General features: G+C 42.2%; 1 protein-coding gene across 1 annotated transcript in view; it reads right to left on the bottom strand.

Annotated features, from left to right (window-relative positions):
* Nucleotides 1–22895, bottom strand: part of PLCXD2 (phosphatidylinositol specific phospholipase C X domain containing 2) — a 57407-nt gene that overhangs the window by 19479 nt on the left and 15033 nt on the right. Inside the window, exon 2 of the mRNA XM_075850592.1 lies at nucleotides 8914–9374. Within this exon, the coding sequence (XP_075706707.1) occupies nucleotides 8914–9374 (461 nt within the window). The remainder of the gene's footprint in view (nucleotides 1–8913; nucleotides 9375–22895) is intronic.

The following is a 22895-nucleotide window of genomic DNA, read 5'->3' as shown; positions in this document are numbered from 1 at the left end:
CATCCTCCATGTCTGAGACTCTCCCCTCCACGGCCGTGGTGCGTTCCGCTACTTTTTGCAGGTCGTTCCTGAGCAGCAAAATGTCCTCCTTCAATCCACCCATCTGGCTTGCTAAAGTATTAAGGACCATAGAATTTTGCTTCACCGCTGCCAAAATGTCTTTTAAGGAGGGTTCCTCCTTCCTTGCTCCACTTGTCCCTCCAGCGCCGCTCATCTCCTCCTCCTCCTCCTCCTCACTTCTCATGTCCCCCGCCAACGGAGAGTACCTGGATCCATAGGATGAACCTCCAGCTGCCTGATCTCCAGCCGACTTTCGCTGCTGTGCAGCCGCCCCCCCTGCTCTCGGCGTGCGGGCGAACCTCTCCAGCTTCTCCACTACTTCCTGCCGGAGGCCTCTATTGCGGCCCTCCTTCTCCTCGGTGCCATTTTGAGCGCGGGACCCGGGACTCGCTGGCGGCGACTTCTGCTTCTTTGAGCGCGTCATTCTGGACGGGCACTCGTGCTCCTCCACCTCTAGACTCTGGTAGGACCCTGGGGAAGCTGTTTTCCCCGATTTTTACGGGATATATGAACTGTACAGGATGAATACAGCAGGAGCTCCGGTCACACACGTCCTCTCACATTCACCGCTAGGCCACGCCCCCCCACATGGGCGATTGTTAGTATTTAACCATCTGTATACCGGAAGTAACATACAACATCCTGCAGTTTAATTGAACTGAACTCCCAGCACCATAGATATCGATGGTACTATAAATTAAGTTCAGTAAAACCGTGCGGTCCAGGTGTTACATTTAGAATATGCACAGTAAGGGTATGTTCACACGGCTTAGCAAAATACATCTGAAAATACGGAGCTGTTTTCAGGTGAAAACAGCTCCTGATTTTCAGAATTTTTTGTAGCAACTCGTGTTTTTCACGGCGTATCTTACGGAGTTATTGGAGCTGTTTTTCAATGGAGTCAATGAAAAACGGCTCCAAAAACATCCCAAGAAGTGACATGCACTTCTTTTTCGCGGGCGTCTTTTTACGCGCCGTCTCTTGACAGCGACGCGTAAAATTACACCTCGTGGGAACAGAACACCGTAACACTCATTGCAAGCAATGGGCAGATGTTTGTAGGCGTATTAGGGGCGTTTTTTCAGGCGTAATTCGAGGTCGTAAAATGCCCGAATTACGTCTGAAAACACTGCGTGTGAACATACCCTCAAACACAGGTACAATACACCTGTCTGAAGGAAGTCTAAGGGCGGATCGAGGCCGGATTCACACGAGCGTGTGCATTTTGCGCACAAAAAAAACGTGGTGTTTTGCGTGCGCAAAAGACACTTAACAGCTCCGTGTTCATATGGTGCACGGCTGCGTGATTTTCGCGCAGCCGCCATCATTATGACACTCTGTTTGGATGTTTGTCAACAGAAAAGCAAGTGGTGCAAGTGGTGCTAGTCTGTTTTCATTCATCCTTTTCACTGCTGTTGCGCGAATCACGCGCGTCCCATGGAAGTACTTCCATTGACTTCAATGAGTGCGTGATGCACGAAATACGCACAAAGAACAGACATGTCGTGAGTTTTTCGCAGCGGACTCACGCTGCGTAAAAATCACGCAACTGTCTGCACGGCCCCATAGACTAATATAGGTCCGTGCGACGCGCGTGAAAATCACGCGCATTGCACGGACGTATATCCCGTTCGTCTGAAAAAGCCCTTATGTTGTTACCGTCAGTTTCCTTATGCTACAAAAAGTAGAGCAATAACATTTCTACAAAGGACATCTTTTTTTGTCTGACAGAAATACTAAGCAAGCAATGTTTCACTGTTGTGCGCTACCTGTAACCATTCATATCAATGAATGAGAATAATCTGGGTCTGCTGTGTCCATCTGGCACATTTTTCTACTCTTTTTTTCTTGAAGGTGGATTAAACTGCTTCGTTGACTTCTAGATTTAGACAAAGCCTTAGTATGCTTAATTTCCAAAAAGGATTATTTCCATCAAAGACACTTACAGCATATCCACAAGATATGCCATACATGTCTGATTGGTGCGGGTCCTACCTCTGGGACCCCCCACCTATCTTCAGTCCAGCAGTCCCGACCCTATTCCACCTGGTGAAACAACCACTAAGTACTAAGGTACTTAGTATCTGCATGTAAATCTGTTAGGCTGGGTTCACACGACCTATTTTCAGGCGTAAACGAGGCGTATTATGCCTCGATTTACGCCTGAAAATAGGGCTACAATACGTCGACAAACATCTGCCCATTCATTTGAATTGGTTTGCCGACGTACTGTGCAGACGACCTGTAATTTACGCGTCGTCGTTTGACAGCTGTCAAACGACAATGCGTAAATTGACTGCCTCGGCAAAGAAGTGCAGGGCACTTCTTTGCAACGTAATTTGAGCCGTTCTTCATTGAAGTCAATGAAGAGCAGCTCAAGATTTACGAGCGTCACAGACGCCTCGCATAATGCGAGGAGGAGCTTTTACGTCTGAAACGAGGCAGCTGTTTTCTCCTGAAAACAGTCTGTCTTTTCAGACGTAAAAGACCCTCATCGTGTGCACATACCCTTAGTTTCACACCTGGTTCCAAACTTGGTTCCACCACCTGTCCCAAACCATCAAAAAAATGGTTGGTGAAATCCTAGCAAGAATACCAACAAAAGTGAAAAATCAATTACTACACTGGGCTTGTAAGTGTTCCTTATATGCACATTGTATATATTTGGTGCTCGCTCTCTGCATTCCTTGTTACAGAATGTGTTCTACACTGTAGCACTTAGTGGCTGTTACTGCTGTGACATACAGTATTTTCCCATACCAATATGTGTCAGAATCCACGCTCAAGCAGGCATCAGCTGATAGAAAAAAAAAAAAGTGAATGCAAGTTAGAAATGTGACCTAGTAGTAGGGAGGGAATAATAGGAAAAAGGTGGGTTATAGATAGGAGAGGGACAGAGTAGGCTTGGGGAGGGCCCAAAGTTAGTTAAATTGGGTGTGCTGTCTTGGGTGTGCGCCATTCTGCTGGCAGGACAGTTAAGATAAATCTAGGTCCCTTCTTCTCCTAGTCCCTGCACTTACCCCATAGGTCGCTGTAATGGCCAACATCAATGCCCTTCTGGATCAGATGCTCTGTCCTGGCTGGTTGGAGGCATAGGTGTCCTCCCTAGTGGGGCCCCTGCAGTCTCTGTGGAGGTATTGTCACATCGGGCACAGCAGTCACATTCCTCGGCTCATCTCAGTTCGAAGCTGACGCTGAGAGCCTGGCGATGCTTAAGGAGCCTGTCAAGGGATCCTTCAGGCCTGGCCTCCAGGGTGAGTGCTCCATCCACTAGATCCAGATCTGGGAAGTAACCGTTACTGTGGCGGGGCTCAGTGGAGGCAGGAGGGGCCGGGCTGAATATACTAGTCACCTTTCTTCCCTCCCGTTCTACACAGGATGACAATGTTGCAGCAGGACCTACTAGCGAGTTCCCGGTTGGAGGGCCTACCAGTTGTTCAGATTTTGCCTGTTATGAGTGGACCAGGGCCAAGGCGGCTGGATACAGGCCATAGCAAGTGGTGATGTGGTGGTCGCACAGACGGGGCAATGTAGGCCTCCACAAGAGGCCCAATTCAGGGGTGAAAGTGGACGTCAGCCACCAGAGCAGCAAGAGTCGGGGGATGGCGGTTCTGGGTGTTCCCCCTGTTTCTGGTGCCTCAGCCAGAGGATGGAAGACCAGGAAGAAGAAAAGGACAGAGGAATCGGTGGATCAGCATCGGAACAGCGCCTGTGCAGCCTATTGAGCCTTTATCACCACAGTTACATAGTTGATAAGGTTGAAAAAAGACACAGGTCCAACCTATAATTTTACCATGTTGATCCAGAGGAAGGCAAAAAAAAAAAACATGAGGTGGATGCCAATTGATTCATTATGGGAACGAATTCATCCCTGACTCCAAATATAGCAACCAGAATAAATCCCTGGATCATTGTCCTATCTTCAGAATCTAGTACTCATAACTTGTAATATTATATTATTCAAGAAACGCATCAAGGCTTGCTCAAGAATCACAATATGCTGTGGAAGAGAGTTTCATACTCTCACCACCTATCTGTACTTTTTCCTGCTCTCTTTCTATATCAAGAGCTTAAGGTTGGGTCTGAGGTTGTAGTGTCAGACGCAGTCTTTTTTTAGTGGTAGGGATTGGACTCCCCAGGTTTAGTCTGGTCAGGATAGTGTGATTGACATTGTGGGTTGTTTACAGGAATTTTTAGGCCTTATGGATGGGGGTCTTTGGGGGGGGGGACGTTCCCATGTGTCTGTGTGGGCGGATACCCTAGGGGTTGGGGCAGGTTTGACCTCCCATTGCCAGCTGCGGGGGCCTGATTGCGTAGAGATGGGTGGGAGGCGGTGGCATTGGCGGTACAGACTGACGTGCCTAAGGAGATGGACAGGGTTCGATTAAACAACAGGGCTAGGGGAGGAGTATGCTTGCTATGAGGGTCCCTTAGGGGATCATCTAAAGCAGGAGTTTAGGGTTCATATTTGGAAGGATGAAAATGTGGAAATCTCCCTGCCAAATATCTGGTCTGCTTATCAGCATTCCTCAGTGGTTTCTGTGAAATTGTCCAAGGAAGCGGCGCTTGGGTGCATGGCACACCCTTTCCTTCCCCACCGGTTTTCGATTTAGGTAGTCTCCCCTCTGGGGCTTGTCTCTAAGAAAGAGCTAAACAAATTTAGGCTTATTCATCACCATTTGTAACCAAAAGGTTTATCGGTCGACGATGGTATAGAACCTGACCTTTGCTCAGTGGTGTACTTCTCGTTTGATTTGGCCATTGCATGGGTGCGGTCATACAGGAAAGAGGCATCGATGGCCAAGACGGATATTGAAGCCACATTTCACTTTCTTTTGGTGCATCCTGACAGTTAATCGCTATTGGGTTGCTATTGGAATGAGAATGCCTGCCCATGGGGTGTTTGATATCATGTGCTTACTTCGAAGCGTTTCGTTTCTTCCTGGAGTCCGTAGTGAGGGACGTTTGAAACTTGAAGTCCATACTTTGTTATTTGGACGACTTCCTGTTTGTGGGTTTAGGTGGCACTCCGGTTTGCTCGCTCTTGCTACAGACTATTCAGCAAGAGCAGGATTAGGGCAGGACTTCGGGGTGCCCCTTGCGCCTGACAAGACAGAGGACCCGACGACATCCCTTAGTTTCTCGGGCATCACAATTGATTTCTTGGCTGTGGAATGTCGCTTTCCAGGGGATAAACTGATGGGGAAGAAGTGCTTAGAGCATGTACACTCAAGAATATTATGTTGAGTAACTTGCAGTCTCAGTTAGGGAAATTTAATTTTGCCTGCCACATCATGCTGATAGGCAAGGTTTTTTGTTGCTGTATAGCTGCAGCGAGTGCGGGCAGCAATAAACCGCATCACTATTTGCGACTGGTGGCTGACCATGGGGCGGATCTTCAGGTCTGGCACAGCTTCCTGGAGTGCTATAATGGTCGCTTTCTGTGGATGTCGCCAGTAATGGATAACGTTGACTTGAATCTTTTTACTGATGCTGCCAGGGCTAGTAGCTTCGGGTCTTAAGCTCTAGGGCAGTGGTGTATGGGTACTTGGCCTGCACATTGGGTGGCGGGGGGCTTAACCAGGAAACTTGCCTTGTTAGAACTTTTTCCCATTGTGGTTACGGTACCTATTTGGGGGCATTGGTTCAGAGATAAGAAGATCAGGTTCCATTATGATAGCATGGTGGTTGTTATGGCGATTAATAACATGTCAGACTCCTCTCCCCCCGGTGGTCGATTTACCGAGACATTTGGTAACAGTCTGTTTTTCATTGAATGTGTGTGGTAACGGTGCACGACCCAGGTTTTGATAACTGTATTGCTGACGCTCTCTCTTGCTCACAGTGGGATTGGCTCAGGAAGCTGGCTCCAGAAGCAGAAGAATTTGGCCTGGAATGTCCCTGCCATCTGAGGAGCTGGGTCTATGCGGCTGGTGAGTTAAATCGAGGTCCTTAGCAATAAATAATTAGGAGCCTTATTTGTGGTTTCAAAGGTTAATCGTTTCATGGTAGCTCTCGTGTTCAGATTTAAATTGTTGGGGATGTACGAGGGACATGAAGGATCTCCTGTTCCGGCAGGCTCTGTGCGGTTTTCGGTGGGTTATAGCTATTTGGGACAATAGGAGTCCGGTGTCTTTTCTGCTGCTTACTCAATTCGGTAAGTTGGTGGGGAAAGTTTGTCATTCTTATTTTGAGACGCACCCTTTTTGTCCAGCTTCTGCCCTGGCTTTTTTTGATGCATTGATATTGGGGTAACTGATGTCGCCCAGCACTTTGCAGCCAGGGGGGCTACGGCTAGTGAATGTCTATCGGATGTATGCGGATCGGGTGTAATTTTTCCTGTGGCGTTTGTAAACGGATCAGTTAGGCAGGGGACATAGGGTGGTTTTATGTGAAGTTCGTGGGGTGAGGTCATGCCCCGTTAGCTGAATGTAGGAGTATGGTGGGGCTCATGGTCAGGGGGCGATCTCCCGCTTCCTGTTAATGAGGATGGTTTGTTTTTTTCTCATTTTCAATTTAGTTCTGCTTCCAAGAGATGTTTGCAAAATGGGGAGGTGTGAGAGGGACGATTTCTGTCCCATTAATTCCACAGCTACCACAGAAACAGTCCATTGGGGATTGGATGAGACAGGAATAAGGCGCATTGGCGTGTGGGAATCTTTACTGTTCCACTCATATGTTCGCCCTCACCTTCTTTAACTTCTTTCTCTAACTTTTTTGCTGTCCCTTTTAATATGTGGTTTGTTTGATTTGTGTAGAGAAGGGTTGGCAGGGATGGTGCTATTGTGTAGGGCCGAATGTTACAAAAATGTCATACATATTCCCAGTTTGGTAGGGAACCGGACATTGTTTCTTGCACGTGGGAAGCAATGATCTCGGTATCCGTCTTTTTGTGAGCTGGTGTGGGATATGAAACATGATTTGCTTTGTTTTTTGGGCCATGAAGGCTCGTCTCTTCACGTTTTGGTCGGATATCGTGTCTAGAATCTGGTAGAAGCATGCTTGTTCAGTGAACAGCTGAACAAAGCTGGTATAAAGTCAATAGGGCAATAGCTGGTTTTGTTGCACAGAATAGTGCCATTTGTGTCCATCATTGGGACTTGGAAGCTGGAGTAGGTGGATTTTTGGAGGCAGGATGGTGTCCGCTTGAGTGATGTGGGTATTAACATGTGGTGTCTGGCCTGACGAGCGGGCAATCCTATAGTGGAGGAACTCGGAGGTTTGTAGGGTACAGGACCTGCTTGCTGTGATGTGGGGTATGTATCCCCCAAATTTTTTACATAGTTACTTAGATAGTACGGATGAAAAAAGACACATGTCCATCAAGTTCAACCAAGGCACGGGAAAAGGGAAGTATTTAATGATTCTTTAATGCGTCTATGGGGCCGTTGGGGAATTAATATGGCATCTGCCACCAGCCGTTTTGGCGTCCCCGAGCCAGGATTATAGCTGGGTATAAAATATTGGTGTGGGCAAATTGTCACCTGATCTTTGTATAGCTTCAATGATTTCCCCTGGTATGGTTGATTGGATGACATGGTTATTATTGTTACGGGGTTGTATTCATTGTGTATTCTAATGGATGGTTAGTTAGCCTTGACTATTTAAATGTTTTTCTAATGTTTTTCTATAATAAAAGGCCACTGTGGCCATTTAATCCACCTCGTTGTATGAGTATTCATTGGTTTAGGGATCAAGGGGTATTTATACATTAAAGCGAATTACGGCTCGACTTACTCAGGTCAAGTGATATTTTAAAGGAAGGGGTGGGGTCAAAAGATTAACATGAGATGAATCAAGATGTTCTAAAAGTTGATCTTGCCTTTTGCTGAGGCATCCAATTTATATGCCACTTTGTAATAGTATATACAGGGTGTCTATTTGCAATCTGGTAGTGTGTATTCACACTGGTGTTCATAATGAGGTTTTCGCTGCAAAAAAAGATCAGAGATCTTGTGAAAAAATAAAGCCATATGATATGACCACGATGTGTGAATACCCCTTACTAATGAGAATCAGACAGACATTTTAGTGTCATTTTACAAAGTGCCGCCGCTTCCTGGGTCCCCCTTTAGACTCTGATCTTCCTGTTGTTACTTTATAGCATTGTGAGCTCTTAGTAAAAAACAATGATGTGACTGGACAACACCTTGTGCTCTGTTTGATTGACTACTGTGCACGGTATCTTAAACTGGATTAAGCTGTCACCTGACAGTCTGACCCTGTACAGGGAACTGAAATGTTTAGTGGTTGTCACTGTTATAGGGACACTATGTCTGCCACTTAAAGGGTTTCTGAGCCTGTAACTTATAAGCTCACTGTGACCAACAATTCTAGGAATATGAAAGCTGTAATTTGTAGGTGCACTCTGGGGAAACAATAGCTGGCACTTATGGGGACAGTGGGTAAAACTTATCTAGGCTCAAACTGGTACTTAAAGAAACTCTTCAGTTGGAACACTGAGGCTACCACAATGGAGAGAATAGCAGACACTCAAAAAGGGGCATGTAAAAAATCTACCGCAGCATACATGTACATATGTCGTGGGGAGGGGGTGTACCTATTTTCTATTTAGTTTGTTTCTATTTTTGTGGTGGTCCATCATACAAGTTAAGGAGAAAACATAGGGATAATAAAAACTACCAAAGTAACAAGTAAACAGACAGATGTTATGTAGTTTACAAAGTATTTACCATAGACTATTTTAGCCTTCCCCATATGTGGCACTACTACTAGTTTTTGTCCACGTGGGGCATATGTGTATATATTGAGCCACATAGATTGTGGCTGACCTATAGCCGTGAGCTTTCAAAAAATAAAAAATAAAAGATTTTTCATCAAGTATTTACCTACCTGATACTTCCTTTCCCACAGGTACTGTAATGTAATGTTTTCAACACAGTCAGCTGTACAGAGTTTTCTGCCAAACACCTCTCGCAGCATGTTCACAAGATACAAATGATGTTCATGTTCCATTGCATAGAAGTGGTTAAAGTCTAACAACACAACTTCTGTGCTGTAATTTGTAAGGAAAGTGTTAATTTCTGTGAGTCCATCCCATACTTTAATTCCATATAATCCATGTATGAAGTATATCTCTATTTCGGCCTCCTCTGGTTTAGAAGATACACGTAGGTCAAAATAACGAATACCTGACTCCAATTGTTCCTTAAAAGTTAAATTCTGGGTAACGGACCATTTCTTCATAAGTTTCTTTACCAATGAGATTTTTGCTAAGCGTTTAATTGATGTTGCCTGGTCTGGTCCAACAGGAGATTTTTCATCAACCCAATAGCTGAATGAATCATGTGATCCTGAAATAGAATATATCAACAGATTAACAAAACAAAGCAACACAAAAGTCCTGTAGCATTCAAATACCATTTGTGTAACCTAACACAATCAACCATGGTTACACAATATTTTAAGAACATTAAATCAAGGACACAACTATCAGTATAGCAGGCATGAAATCTGCTATGGGCCCAGCAGCTGCAAGCTTGTACAGATGGGCTAAAACACCCATCTAAAAAAGTGTTTATGGATTGGGAAAGGGAGAAGTTTTATCCTGCCCCTGACTTGAAATTAAAGGAACACTAATGTCTACCTTATGACCATTTCCTGCCCAGATGAGTACGGTTACCTGTATGCACTTATTTTTGAAAAGTTATTATCAGGAAACTACATATTATTTAAACCAGGTTTTTATTATAAAAATTATATAACTTTATTTTTTATTTTATTTTTTATTTTTTTATGTGCCTACATAAAATATAATCTTGAAATATTCCAGTTTTCATACTGACTCCTAGAGCAGTCACAATCGGCTGACGCTTCCTATTTCCTATTTCCTGTAGCTCACTTGTCAACTTTGCTGTATAGAGTGGGAGGGAATGAGCAGAGTCATCTGATTATCATTAGAGGTTGGGTAAGTTAATAAAAGCTCTTTTATACAACTGAAGGCCTAGATATGGCAGGATAGTAAGAGTTGTCTTACACAGGCAGATTTTCGAAATGGTGCCTGATCTTATCCGCTTTTGAACACTCTGTACATTTTGTGTCACCATATTCTGAGAGCCAGAACTTTTTTATTTTACGCTAAAAAAAAGCTGTGTAAGGGCTAGTTTATTGCGTGATGGGCTGTAGTTTTTATTGGTACTCTTTTGGGGTACATGGAACTTTTTGGTCATTTTTTATTCCTTGTTTTGGGAGGGGTGGTGAAAAAAATAGCTATTATGGCATTGTTTTTTATTTATTTATTTGCGGTGTTCACCGTGTGGGAAAAATAACATTATAGTTTATAGATTGGGTCATTACAGACGCGGCGATACCAATTATGTGTACTTTTTTTAACGTTTTCATTTTTTTCCCAAATAAAAGACTTATTATAGGAAAAAAGGCAGTGTTTGTTTTTATTAACCGGAACCTTTTCTTTTTACACTTATATTCAACTTTTTTTTTTGTCCCACTTTTTATCTTTACTCGAATGCATTGCACTACCCACGTAGTCTATTAGGTCCCATCTAAGGGGTTAATGGCAGGGATCGGAGCTAGCTCCATTCCCTGTTGTGAGCGTATGTGCACACGACCTCTTTTCAGACATAATGGAGGCATTTTACGCCTCAAATTACGCCTGAAAAGACGGCTCCAATACATCGGCAAACATCTGCCCATTGCTTGCAATGGGTCTTACGATGTTCCGTGCAGACGAGTTGTCATTTTACGTGTTGCTGTCAAAAGACGGCACGTAAAATTACGGCCGCGTCAAAGAAGTGCAGGACACTTCTTGGGACGTAATTGGAGCCGTTTTTCCTTGACTCCAATGAAAACCAGCTCCAATTACGTCCGTAAAAGACGGCGCGAAAAACGCGTGCACTTGTAAAAACGTCTGAAATTCAGGAGCTGTTTTCTCCTGAAAACAGCTCCGTAATTTCAGACGTATTTTGCGTTGCTGTGTGAACATACCCTTACATCACAGTGTCAGCTGTAACATACAGCTGACACCAGCGGCTGATGTCGCAGGCTCAGATTCTGAGCTTGCGCCATCTGGTTACTGTGGCCGGATGCCTTTTAGGCCCCGCTTTTAGGTCCCTACTTGGCAGACAGGAGGACATCGTTAGGCCTCCGGTCTGTCGGAGCAGTCATCGGTACCCCGCGATTCCATTGCGGGGTTCCGATTTGCTTGTAAAGACCATAAATGCAGTGCTCGCTTTTGAGCGCTGCATCTAAGGGGTTAATCGGCCGGATCGGAGGCTAGCTCCAGTCCTGGCCTTGAAGCAGTGATAGCGTTAAGCTATCATTGCTTTAAAACTGTGTCTGCAGACACAGTACCCTGTTAATGCTATGACGTAATAGTCTGTCAGTTTGCGTTAACAGGACAACACCTGTGACAGTCTATTATGTCACATAGCTTTAAGGGGTTAACCAGTTCAGGATCGGGCTATTTTGAGCCTTCAGCATCAGACACTGTTTAGCCAATTTTAGCATGCATTAGTTAAACGGCTATAACTTTTTTATTTGTTGGGCTAGCGACGTGATGTTTGCAATGTTTTTTTCTGCAGACAATGCAGGTTTCTTTTTTTATCATGTTTATACACATTATTTTGCTATTTTAGAATTTCTAGGCTTAAAGTTTGAAAATAATAATAAGAAAAAATATGCTTTTTTAATTTTCAGCTAATTTTTTCTGGTAATAATTAACTTTTACCTTAAAATAGACCTTTTATATGTGATCATCATTGTCTACTGTAAATTTTTATATATTACCTGTGTATTTTAGGGTAATTCAGTCTGGGCTAGCATTACGACAATGATTGGTGGGGGAGAACGTTTTTTTTTGGGCAGGTATTTTATGTCTAATTATGTCTAATTTATGTCTAATTATTATTACGGTTTTTTGGACTTTATTTTACTTCTATTTTATATTATTATGTCTGTCCATCAAAGGTCGACCCGTTTTGCACCAGTATTTACGGACCCGTGCCCGTAAATATGGGTCCGGTGTCACCCGTATTCCACCCGTATTTACGTGCACGTTTTTGGCGGCAAAATAGCACTGCACTAATCGGCAGCCCTTCTCTCTATCAGTGCAGGATAGAGAGAAGGGACAGCCCTTTCTGTAATAAAAGTTAAAGAAATTCATACTTACCCGGTCGTTGTCTTGGTGACGCGTCCCTCTCTTCACATCCAGCCCGACCTCCCTGGATGACGCGGCAGTCCATGTGACCGCTGCAGCCTGTGATTGACCTGTGATTGGCTGCAGCGGTCACATGGGCTGAAACGTCATCCAGGGATGTCGTGCTAGATGTCGAGAGGGACGCGTCACCAAGGCAACGGCCGGGAGACCGGACTGGAGGAAGCAGGAAGTTCTCGGTAAGTATGAACGTCTTTTATTTGTTTTTTTTACAGGTTGCTCTATATTCTGATTGGAATTCACTGTCCAGGGTGCTGAAAGAGTTCAGCACCCTGGACAGTGACTATTTACTGACGTCGCCTAGCAACGCTGCCATAATGACGGGTGCACACATGTAGCCATCCGTCATTATGGGAGCTCCATAGACTTCTATGGGCTGTCCGTGCCGTTATTACGGCATAAAATAGGACATGTTTTATCTTTTTCAATGGCACGGGCACCTTCCCGTAAGAAAACGGGAAGGTACCCGTGGCGAATAGAAGTCTATGAGCACGTTATTACGGGTCGTAATTACGACCCGTAATAACGGGAGTTTTTACAGTCGTGTGCATGGGGCCTTACACTGGGCAATTATCAGGCAGACGATCGTTCATAGAATACTCATTGCCGATAATTGCCCTGTGTAAACAGGGCAGCGATTAGCAGATGAACGAGCAATTGCTCGATCATCTGCTGGTCGTATCGTTTTAAAAAAGTAAAAGATTATCGTTGTCGTCAGCTCATCTCCTTGTGTAAACAGTGAGACGTGCTGCCGACATGATAATAATGTATGGGGACGAGCGATCGGAGTAACAACCGCTCGCCCCCATCCATAGCTCTGTGTGACAGGAGAAAACGAGCGCCGATCAACGATGTCTCGTTGATTGGTGCTCATTGCTCCGGCCGATTATCGGCCGGTGTAGAAGGGCCTTTGATGAAGCTTTATCTTTCCACTGTCACTAAAAGGGCTGTGCTGGGTCTAGTTAGACCGAGCAGCAGCCTGCCACTAATGGAACCCGGCAATCATGTGACCAGTCACATGACCTCCGGGACCAATAGAAGCAGCGGTGCCGCCACTGCTTCTATTCTGTACACAGCGCTGTACATTGAGCGCTGAGTACAAGTGATCAGAGAAGATAGAACCAGTGGAAGACCCGACATTCAACAGCCCGATCACTCGGGCAGCAAGCCAAAATCCGCACCGTAAATACTCAATGGCGCAGGTTTTAAAGACCCTGACCACTGGACGTTTATATACAGCCGGCGGTCGGGAACTGGTTAAGGTTGGCAACAGTATGTTTGTAGTGTTCTTCAATGGGATGATCAGCAGGAACTCCAGAAAACCTTCAGAAAAGATCACTACTTTATCTTATATCTGCAGTTATGATAATAGAAACATCTACATACATTTATAAATGATATTACAAATATCTGATGATGTACCTTGGATTTAGTGGCTCTTTAAGCATTCAACTAAAGAAGCACAAATCAGACATCATCAGCCATGGATCAACACGTTACGTAGATTGACCATATGCTTTGGAAAGTACATCAGGATTTCATGTGGCGTCAAGTGGTAATTAGCAGGAAACTGAAGGCTAATCTTTCCAGGTGTCCTTAAGATCATCTGCCATTGCTGCTGGTAATGTACGGTATAACGCATTCAGTAGGTAACGTTCTGTTTAACACAGTGTGTTTTGTTATACATGTGTTTTGTTATATGCTGGATTTTAAATACTCCCTTGTATTAACTAAAACGAAATACTAGGACACCTACGTTTTTATGCAATGGATGGGTTTTAATTATACTCCAAAAATATTTACAAAAAGGCCACAAATATGACCCAACTCTAATAATGGAATTAACTATTTACACAAATTCTTTATTGTACTTTATTAAAGTGCTTTTTTTCTTTTATTTGACCCAGAAAAAAAAGCGCTTGAATAGATTACAATAAAGAAATTGTGAAAATAGTTTAATGCACTGTTAGAGTTGGGTCTCATTTGTGGGCTCCATATTTTGAAGCATTTTGGTAAATATTTTTGGACTCCCCATACTTCAACTGGAAAATGTCCAGGGAGAAATAAGGTCATATCTAAAATGTATCAACTTTTGGCAAATATCACAAATTCTTATTTCTTTCTTTTTCTTCATATGTTGACCAAACATGTATTACATTCTTGTGTAAAACACCAAAACTATTTGTTGCATGTTCTAAATATTTACAGCCCACGTTGGACTAACTAGAATACCATCGATAAATTTGACAGGTAATTCAGACGTTGCAGAAATCACAGCGGACTTGCCACAGATTTCAGTTTTTGCATTGCAAAGGCTGAAATCCGCAGTGAAATTCTGCAACAGACAGTGCATGCTGCGGAGGGAAAATTCTTCACTGCAGCCCCCATTTATAGCTCTGTATGATAGGAGCAAACGAGCGCCGATCAATGATGTCTCGTTGATTGGCGCTCATTACACCAGCCGATTATCGGCCGGTATAGAAGGGCCTTTGCTGAGGCTTTATCTTTCCACTGTCACTAAAAGGGCTGTGCTCGGTCTAGTTAGACCGAGCAGCAGCCTGCCACTAATGGAACCCGGCAATCATGTGACCAGTCACATGATCTCCAGGAGCAATAGAAGCAGCGGTGCCGTCACTGCTTCTATTCTGTACACAGCGCTGTACATTGAGCGCTGAGTACAAGTGATCAGAGAAGATAGAACCAGTGGAAGACCCGACATTCAACAGCCCGATCGCTCGGGCAGCAAGCTAAGACCCGCACCGTAAATACACAATGGCGCAGGTTTTAAAGACCCAGACCACCGGACATTTATATACAGCCGGCGGTCGGGAACTGGTTAAGGTTGGTAGCAGGATGTTTGTAGTGTTCTTCAATGGGATGATCAGCAGGAACTCCAGAAAACCTTCAGAAAAGATCACTACTTTATCTCATATCTGCAGTTATGATAATAGAAACATCTACATACATTTATAAATGATATTACAAATATCTGATGATGTACCTTGGATTTAGTGGCTCTTTGAGCATTCAACTAAAGAAGCACAAATCAGACATCATCAGCCATGGATCTACACGTTACGTAGATTGACCATATGCTTTGGAAAGTACATCAGGATTTCATGTGGCGTCAAGTGGTAATTAGCAGGAAACTGAAGGCTAATCTTTCCAGGTGTCCTTAAGATCATCTGCCATTGCTGCTGGTAATGTACGGTATAACGCATTCAGTAGGTAACGTTCTGTTTAACTAAGATACATGTGTTTTGTTATATGCTGGATTTTAAATACTCCCTTGTATCAACTAAAACGAAATACTAGGACACCTAAGTTTTTATGCAATGGGTGGGTTTTAATTATACTCCAAAAATTTTTACAAAAAGGCCACAAATATGACCCAACTCTAACAATGGAATTAACTATTTACACAAATTTTTTATTGTACTTTATTAAAGTGCTTTTTTTCTTTTATTTGACCCAGAAAAAAAGCGCTTGAATAGATTACAATAAAGAAATTGTGAAAATAGTTTAATGCACTGTTAGAGTTGGGTCTCATTTGTGGGCTCCATATTGTGAAGCCTTTTGGTAAATATTTTTGGACTCCCCATACGTCAACTGGAAAATGTCCAGGGACAAATAAGGTCATATCTAAAATTTAGCAACTTTTGTCAATTATCACAAATTCTTATTTCTTTCTCTTTCTTTTTATTCATATGTTGACCAAACATGTATCACATTCTTGTGTAAAACACCAAAACTATTTGTTGCATGTTCTAAATATTTACAGCCCACGTTGGACTAAGTAGAATACCATCGATAAATTTGCCAGATTTGGGGCAATTACGCAACGAATCTGCACCAACATTTGCATATTTGACAGGTAATTCAGACGTTGCAGAAATCACAGCGAACTTGCTACAGATTTCAGTTTTTGCATTGCAAAGGCTGAAATCCACAGTGAAATTCCGCAACAGACAGTGCATGCTGCGGAGGGAAGATTCTGCGCCGCTGCCTGATTTCTGCACAGTTATTTTCTGCAACATCTGAACTATCTTTCCTAAAAATGTATAGAAACAAATGTAAAAAACGGCCGCTGGAGAATTTCACTGTGGACTGTGGGCAGCGGAATTCCACAGCAATTTCGCCACGTGTGAAAGTGCCCTAGAGCAGGGTTGGACAAAATCCCAAGAGCCATGTAACCAAATGTGCCCTGAAATTTGCTATCATCTCACTTAAAGCATAGTCCCACTTTTGCTTCTTACTAACATACAAACCTTACCACAAATAACTATAAACTCCAGGAATGCTCTTTCCTAAACTTAATTTAGATTGGACCCATACCCCTCAAATTCTCTTTCCTGTCCCATTGGGCCACAGTAATTGGATAATGACCTGTCTCTTTATAAACTCATCTAGGCATCTAGGGGCACCCCTGACACCTTAACATTTGGTATCTCTTTTGTTTATTGTTGCAAATCAATATTACATATAACAGAAAAAAAAGGAACTATATGTTTACAACCAAATTGACATCTCCTTTTCTCCCATCCCCACCCCTCCACCCCCATTTGTCTGTCGTGCTTTCATATCTAACTAAATTTCTCCGGAAAAAACATATTCCACTGAGCGAAAATATCCTCAATACCATAATATTTCTTTAGAAATTCTCCCCATCTCTCTCAAAGGACTATCTCCGTCTGGCTTCTCCTCGTTTCCTTCAACCACTACTTCCATCAACATCATTTTTCCCAGAATATCTATTAGCATTTCCATTATAGGAGGTTGTGGTTTGATCCATTTTATTAATATTGCCTTTTTGGCAGCCAAAACCAAATGTATCAAGGCCATCTTACCAACTCGTATTTGCTTTTCCTGAAAATAGAACAAAAAAAGCCACATATCTATTGTAATTCTCACTCTAGCCCCTATCTGAATTACCTCTTCCACTTCTCTAATAAACAGCTGGATTAGAATACATGTCCAGAATCCATGGAGTAAGGAGGACTTCAATTCTCCGCAGTTTGGCCATTGGGCCTTATAATCAACCAGATATTTTTCTAACGGAATACTAAAATCATAATACAGCCTATTCACTATAAAGAAGTGCATTTCTCGCCATTTTTCAGAGATCATTACTCTTTTAACCATTCTACTTCCTTTCTGCATTCTTTACATGATCTCATATGCTGGCAGATTTATTCCCATTTCTATGCCACCCTTCTGCTGAGCAAAGCTCTCCCTTTACCTGCTAATTTTTTTTGATATTAGCATACATTTTTGCTAACGAGATAGAGGTCCCGGAAGCAGTTAGATCTTCGAATAATGGGATCGACCTAAATCTATTTATCCTCCTGTCCTTATTTTCTCAAAAAAACTCACTCACTTGTTTGTATGTAAAATAATATCTAACACTGATCTGAAATTGACGACAAAGATCCTGAAAACTCCTCATTTTCCCTGTATGGTCGAATAAATCTTTAACCCATACCAGTCCCTGATTTTTCCATTCATTTAAGACTTTTGGCAAAATCTTAAACGATATGCCAGAATGATCTTTAATCCTTAACCCCTTCAGGACCAAGCTCATTTTGGCCTTCAGGACCAGCCCCATTTTTTCAAATCCGACATGTGTCACTTTATGTAGTAATAGCTTGGGAATGCTTTCACCTATCCAAGTGATTCTGAGACTGTTTCCTCGTGACATATTGGACTTTATATTAGTGAAAAAATTTGGTCGATAAATTCTATATTTATTTGTGAAAAACACCAAAATTAAGAGAAAATTTGAAAAAATTTGCATTTTTCTAAATTTAAATGTAGCTGCTTGTAAAAGACATAGTAATATCACACAAAATAGTTACTATTTCACATATCCCATATGTCTTCATTATGTTTGCATCATTTTTTAAACATTCTTTTATTTTTCTACGACGTTACAAGGCTTAGAACTTTCGCCGCAATTTCTCACATTTTCAAGAAAAATTCAAAAGGCTATTTTTTCAGGGACCAGTTCAGTTCTGAAGTGGCTTTTAGGGCCTTATATATTAGGAAGTCCCCAATAAACCACCCCATTTTGAAAACTGCACCCCTCAAAGTATTCAAAACAGCATTTAGAAAGTGTTTTAACCCCTTAGGTGTTTCTCAGGAATTAAAGCAATGTAGATGTGAAATTCACAAATTTCTTTTTTTTTGCCAAAATTCATTTGTAATAAAAAAAATTCTGTAACACAGAAGGTTTTACCAAAGAAATGCAACTCAATATTTATTGCCCAGATTCTGCCGTTTTTAAAAACATTCCACATGTGGCCCTAGTGTGATAATGGTCTGAAGCACAGGCCTCAGAAGCAAGAGAGCACCTAGTGGATTTTGGGGCCTCCGTTTTTAGAATATATTTTAGGCACCATGTCAGGTTTGAAGAGGCCTTATGGTGCCAAAACATTTTGGAAACTACACCCCTCAAGGAATTTTTTTAGGGGTATAGTTAGCATTTTGACCCCACAGGTTTTTGCTGAATTTATTGGAATTAGTCTGTAAAGAAGAAAATCTACTTTTTTTTCTGAAAAAACATAGAATTTTCTAATTTTTACAAGGAATAAAGGAGAAAAAGCACCCCAACATTTATAAAGCGATTTTTCCCGATTGCAGCAATACCCCATATGTGGTAATAAAGTTCTGTTTAGACCCACGTCAGAGCTCAGCAGGGAAGGAGCGACATTTGGCTTTCGGAGCGCAGATTTTGCTGGAATGGTTTTCAGTGCCATGTCACGTTTGCAACGCACTGGAGGGACCAAAACAGTGGAAACCCCCCAAAAGTGACCCCATTTTGGAAACTATACCCCTCAAGGAATTTTTCTAGGGGCATAGTTAGCATTTTGACCCCACAGGTTTTTTGCTGAATTTATTGCAATTAGTCTGTGAAGATGAAAATCTACTTTTTTTCTGAAAAAACAAAGAATTTTTTAATTTTTACAAAGAATAAATGAGAGAATGCACCCCAACATTTTTAAATCAATTTCTCTCGATTATGGAAATACCCCATATGTGGTAATAAACTGCTGTTTAGACCTACGCCAGAGCTCAGAAGGGAAGGAGCGACATTTGGATTTTGGAGCACAGGTTTTGCTGGAATGGTTTTCGGTGCCATGTCGCGTTTGCAACGCATTGGAGGGATCAAAACAGTGGAAACCCCCCAAATGTGACCCCATTTTGGAAACTACGCCCCTCAAGGAATTTTTCTAGGGGTATAGTTAGCATTTTGAGCCCACAGTTTTTTTGCTGAATTTATTGGAATTAGTCTGTGAAGATGAAAATCTACTTTTTTTGAGAAAAAATATCGAATTTTCTAATTTTTACAAGGAATAAGGGAGAAAAAGCACTGCAACATTTGTGAAGCAATTTCTTCAGATTACGGCAATACCCCATATGCGGTAATAAACCGCTATTTAAACCCACGGCAGTGCTCAGAAGTGAAGGAGTGCCATTTGGAGCGCAGATATTGCTGGAATGGTTTTCGGTGCCATGTCGTGTTTGCAATGCCCTAGAGGGACCAAAACAGTAGAAACCCCCAAAAGTTACCCCATTTTGGGAACTGCACCTCTCAAGGAATTTTTCTAGGGGTATGATGACTTTTTTTTAACCCAATAGTCTTTTTGCAGAATCTTGTGGAAATCTGGCATGAAGAATAACATTTTAATTTTTTTCACAAATGAGTCATTTCTAGGACATATTGTTCCTACATAATATATGAAACTGATGAAACGCACCCCAACACTTATTACCTAGTTTCCCCTGTGTCCAGAAATACCCCCACTTTGGCCGTAATCTGCTGCATGCCCACACAGTGTGGCCCCAAAGCAAAGAAGCACTCTTTGGCTTTTCAAAACATGATTTTAGCTTGAATGACTTGATAGGCCCCACTCAATGCCTATAAAGAATTTGAGCTGGCAGAACGACCTGACACCCCTAGAAGTGACCCCATTTTGAAAACTTCACCCCTAAAGTATTCACGTAGTGTTTTAATGAGTGTTTGTACCGCTAGGTTTTCATAGCCGGAATCATGGTATTTAGGTGGTAATTTTTCTACCAAATGTATTATTTTTGGGGCATGGTTGCCTTCCACAGCATATTAACCCGTAGAAGTGCATTTGCCAGTGTATGTAACTATGTCGTGCCAACAAAGCAGATGACCAACAAATGTGTCAGTCCATAGCTGTTAACAAAAGCAGGGAGAAATAAAATTAGAACTGTATTGGACTAAAGGGCAATATATTTGAGAACTGGAGGAAAAATGTTAGAACTTGAGCATGTTCACAGGATGAAAGAACAGGTCTTTATAATGTCACTTGCTTTTTTCAAAGGGACTTGTCATACAACGTCTCTTTAGCCCCATAAATCTCTATATCAGAGACGAACGTGCCAAGGGACGTTGGCACACCACTACAGGTCCCTGCCCGGCAAAGTAGAAACCGTAATGTGCGCAAAACAACCAATCCCCTACAGAATATATAAAAGGGCAGTGTCCAACACCATCTTTATGGACAGTAAAGGATCACTAATCCCCTAACATATTGTCAGCTTTCCTGGAAGTATTTTCGGGTTTAACAGGTTGTGCAAAAACCTGAACAAAACAACAAAAAAGCCCATAATGTATTGATCAGGAACAGCTTGTAAATTGAGTAACCCTCAAATATGAAGAACTATGCCCATATCACCAAACAGTTTATAAGAATTAATATAACAGCTTTATATGGCAGGACATAGTTATAATAATAGGCAAACGCAGTAAAATTATAAAAAAAAATATGTATTGAAGGAATATTACATTTATATGAAATGATGCTGTCAAATAAAACATTTATTTTTATGTCAAGTATGCTATTTCAGTGATTCCAACTGACCTTATTTTGAAAACTCTACCCTTCAAGGTATTCATCTAGGAGTATAGTGAGAATTTTGTTAGGGGTTTTTCAAAAATATTTTAATTTGGTGTGACTAATTATAATGTGAAACCACTTTAGGTATTCATCTAGGGGTGTAGTAAGAATTTTTAGTTTTGTTTGGGCTTCTTTTAAATTTTAGTAACTGGGCAAAAATATATGAATATAATATTACTCAGCCCTTTTATTTGGGAGGTATTGACGGAAGTGGAGCCTTCCCTTAAAACTCACGAGAGACTCGTCGACCGCAATATTTTTACCTGGGGTGTAAATTTGGGCACATTTTAAATTCAAATGGTTGATGGCAGGCCTTATTTTATATAAACGGTCATAATTTGGATCATTGGGGGGTGGGCAACAGGTATTATCTGCATAATGCAGAAATTTGAGGATGACCTCAAATCTTTTTCTGGTCATAATGTTGCCATAAAGGGGGGTATAATATAGGACATCCGATGACCAGTAGTCCCTAATGCTGGGTTTCATTATGAGGCCTATATTCAGTAACAGGCCCCAAAATTTGCAAAGCTCCTCTGAGTTTGTGGGGGTCCAAATTTGGCCTTTGGAATAGTAGGATGTGGGATTGTGGGCAAGAAATTGTTCCGCATATAAATTAGTCTGTTTGATCATTAAATTTATGTATTCAGTGGAGAAAAATAATTAGAAAAAATTAAAAATTCTGAATCCCGTGGTCTCCACTTGGATTCCCGAGGATGCGGTGAAGTTGGGAACCTGGGGGGCATAATTCGTAGCAGGCATCCATATCGCCTCACTATCGGGGGGCTGGTCAGAACCAGCAAATCTTCTACGCTGCTGGGGGGGGGGCTCATCAGACTCGCTAGACGAAGATGATGTCATCACGAACTGCATTTCATCTTCGCTAGCAGAGTCTGTATCCGAGCATAGCATAGCATATGCCTCCTCTGGGCTATAAAATTTCTGTGCCATATTGCAGTATTGTTCACTACAATGTAACAGATATAATTTTAAAACTTAACTGTCCCTAAGAGAAAATAATTGTTTTATCATTTTTATTTATATATATTTTTTTTTATTTTTTTTTGTATTAACTAGAAAAAAAACTGGCGCTCTCAAAAATGTAGGAGCGGGATGTAACTGACCGGATCACTGTGTAAAACTGTCACTGTATGTGGCACGGCAACAGGGAATGATGGCGATCTGTGTGGATCGTATAGACACTGACACGGCTCAATGTTCTCTCACTGGGCAGAGAGGGGGCGATCTGGGGCTATTTAGGCTATTGCCTAAAGTAATATAGCGCAGTAATTTCACTGGGGTAATGGGTGAGCGATTTGGGGGCAATTCTCTAATTACTGGGACAGGAGAGATCTGGGAGAATCTGGGGAGATCTAGAAGAGATCTTTATTCACTTTTCTTTAACTTTTAGTTTCTGACAGGGCTTCACACACCGACTCTCACAAGCTCTCTGACAGAAATGAGCTTGTCAGAGCCAGAGATAAGAAGAATCCTGTGTCTTTTGTTTACATATGCTGTGATCGGTCATTCAGTTTTGAATGACCAATAACAGCCATCGACGTCACAGGACCGCACTGATTGGTCCTGTGCCGGCGAGCGGTGAGTGTCTGTTTTCACCCGCCGCCGCGATCTGCCCGTTGTCGCCATGTCATCTGACATGGTGACAGGTTAGTGTCATCACGTAACTGTACGTGAAAAGGCAGGAAAACACCGCC

This window comes from Rhinoderma darwinii, chromosome 2, assembly GCF_050947455.1.
Source record: "Rhinoderma darwinii isolate aRhiDar2 chromosome 2, aRhiDar2.hap1, whole genome shotgun sequence".
Lineage (NCBI taxonomy): Eukaryota > Metazoa > Chordata > Amphibia > Anura > Rhinodermatidae > Rhinoderma > Rhinoderma darwinii.
This window is presented reverse-complemented; position numbering and strand designations above follow the sequence as displayed.